This window comes from Zea mays, chromosome 9 (assembly GCF_902167145.1).
Source record: "Zea mays cultivar B73 chromosome 9, Zm-B73-REFERENCE-NAM-5.0, whole genome shotgun sequence".
NCBI classification, from domain to species: Eukaryota; Viridiplantae; Streptophyta; class Magnoliopsida; order Poales; family Poaceae; genus Zea; species Zea mays.
This window is the reverse complement of record NC_050104.1, coordinates 138,178,378-138,180,833: the sequence shown is the minus strand read 5'-3', so window position 1 is coordinate 138,180,833 and position 2,456 is coordinate 138,178,378. Positions and strand designations below refer to the sequence as shown.

Sequence of the window (2,456 nt, the reverse complement as noted above, 5' to 3'; positions counted from 1 at the left end):
TGAGCCGCCTTTTAGTTCCCTTCGTCCCGACCGCAGAGGTGCATCTGCGATCAGGAGAGCAGGTCTCCGGAACCCTTCGTCTTCTAGATCCTGCACCGGAAGATGGCGAATAAGGTTTTTGGGAAGCGTCTTCACGCGATTGCTCGTGATCTTCTGACCTCGTCGACCCTGCTGATTTCGCTACTTCGACATCGTCGACCCTGCTGATTCCGGCGCGCGACATCTATCAGTAAGTCTAATCAGTACACATTATTTGATTTGGCTTTTTATTTCAGTTCGTCTGATTTGTGATGATTTATATTTAGAATTTAATTTGGAATTTATCTAATTATTCAACACCTCCTCGAACAAGTGCGCCAGCTAGGGGTCACTGAACAGCTCCGTGAGGGACGGGATCCTGGGCATCCTCTGCACGCCGGCCGCGGCCTGCAGCGCCGGGCACGACGCGCCCTGCAGGAGCACGGCGGCGCTCGTCGTCGCGCCGTACGGGTTCTCGTCGAATCCGCAGGGCTCGTCCTGCTCGTGGTCGGAGAGCGGCGGCACCGCCATCGGCGGCACGTGGCTGGCCTTCTTGTAGATCCGGCACAGAACCCAGTCGTCCAGCTGCACCATGCGCAGATTGAGATGATAGATTTGGAAGAGGATATGTGGAGACTAAAATAATCAATGCTACACAGATCGGATGCAGATGGATCAACAATCGCCAACACGTACGCATGCGCGCGCGGATCAATTGACTTGGCGCAGCCATATGCGCCAAGTATGCCCAAAGAACATTTCTTTAAGAAAGAACGCCGCGCCACGCACTAAAGCGGCCCTTGCGTCTGTTGGCAAGCCACAAAACCGATGCGATCTTGCGATAAAGGATGTTGACGTAATGACGTGCGGGTAACCCGCATCAGAAACATCGCCAAACAAAAGATGGATCGGGGTGCAAGAGGTGCATCGGTGAATGGTGATTATTGCATGCGCAAGCAGTGCCACGAACTGGGACATGATACTGACATGCACTGGTATATATAACTACATGGCAAGCAAAAGGCATCATTTTGTTCCTTGAATTGATTTAGCTCGTTCTTCATGTGGATTGTAAGTTTGCAAAAGCTATGGTTAATATTCGAGTACTTAATAACGTATCGTACCCTCATGGAGGCGTTACGGGACTTCATGGAGCGGTAGTAGGAGTGGGCGGCGTGTGCGTCGGCGGCGGCGAGGCGGTATTCGTGCATGATCCAGTTGGTCTTGGCGCCCTTGGGTGGGCGGCCCTTGTAGAAGACGAGCGCCTTCTTGACGCCGACGACGCTCCCGCCGGTGGCGCTGCCGTGGATGGGCTTGTCGGTGCCGGTGGCCTTCCAGTAACCCGATCCTGCCGCGCGGTTCGGCCGGACCCCGTTTGGGTACTTGCGGTCGCGCGGGCTGAAGAAGTACCACTCCTTGTCCCCGTACGCAGCCCTGGCTGCAATAATATACACATCAATCAGCTAGCTAGCTAGAAATTGTGAGCGGGGATCTCGGTCGATCACGCGTCATGTGCATGTGAGCGGGGATCACAGCGATATGTGATGCGAGCTGAGTCTGAGTGCAGGCGCGCGCGGCGCGGGTACTAACATGGCAGGTCCCAAGGATCCAACTTGTAGATGTCAACGTCGGCGATGATGGCGACCGGGCACGGCGTGTTGGCGGCGCGGTTGCGGAGGTAGTTGACGATCAGCTCCTCGTCCGTCGGGTGGAACCGGAATCCCGGCGGCAGCATGCTGTCCGGGTTCGCCTTGATCATTGGACCGCACGGCAGACGCTATACCAATAATAAGCGAGCTCGATCTAGGAGGAACGTACTGTGACTACAAAACCCTAGCTCTGCTAATCCACCTCCCAACGAATCTGCTGCTACGCCACGAGCCTGCGGGGAGACTACTAACCAGAGCTCGCACCCTGGATCGAATCGAAGGAGGCAGCGAGGTAGCAGAGAGGTAGTGGCTATAGCTAGGAGAAACGGAGGAATGGAATTTTGGGGGACGGGAGAGGAGGGTCTGCTTATAAGCACACGCGGATGCTTGTCCGCTTGCGTGCGTGACGACGCCCGCAGCAGCTGCAGCTGCAGGGCCTCGCAGACTCCCAGTGGATTCGGGAGCTGTCCGATCGAGAGGCAGACGAACGAACGGGGTTGGGGGAGGAGGAACGGCCGGCCTGTGTGGCTATCGTTGGATCGCTCGCTCTCCCCGCGCAAGAAAGTACGTCCGGCGTGATGGCACCGAGGACGTGACGGGTGCTGCTGGAACTCGTCTCCGCCGGCACGTGTCGCCTTGGCAGCTAGTACTGGGCGTTCGGGTTTACCCGAAATTTTGGGTTGAGTTTTTCGGGTTTTTTATATTTTGGATTTCTAACAGTTGAACCCATACTTGTATCGCAATTTCGGGTATCCGCAATTTCGGGTTTGGGTTTTAGTAAAATTCGGG

General features: G+C 55.7%; 1 protein-coding gene across 1 annotated transcript; it reads right to left on the bottom strand.

Annotated features, from left to right (window-relative positions):
* Positions 1-242: 242 nt before the first annotated feature.
* LOC118473403 (NAC transcription factor 29) lies at positions 243-2,151 on the bottom strand. The gene is made up of 3 exons (XM_035962692.1): positions 1,609-2,151; positions 1,143-1,456; positions 243-603 (listed from the first exon to the last, which is right to left on the bottom strand). The coding sequence occupies exons 1-3, from the start codon at positions 1,775-1,777 to the stop codon at positions 361-363; spliced, it is 726 nt and encodes a 241-aa protein (XP_035818585.1). The 5' UTR covers positions 1,778-2,151; the 3' UTR covers positions 243-360.
* Positions 2,152-2,456: the final 305 nt, after the last annotated feature.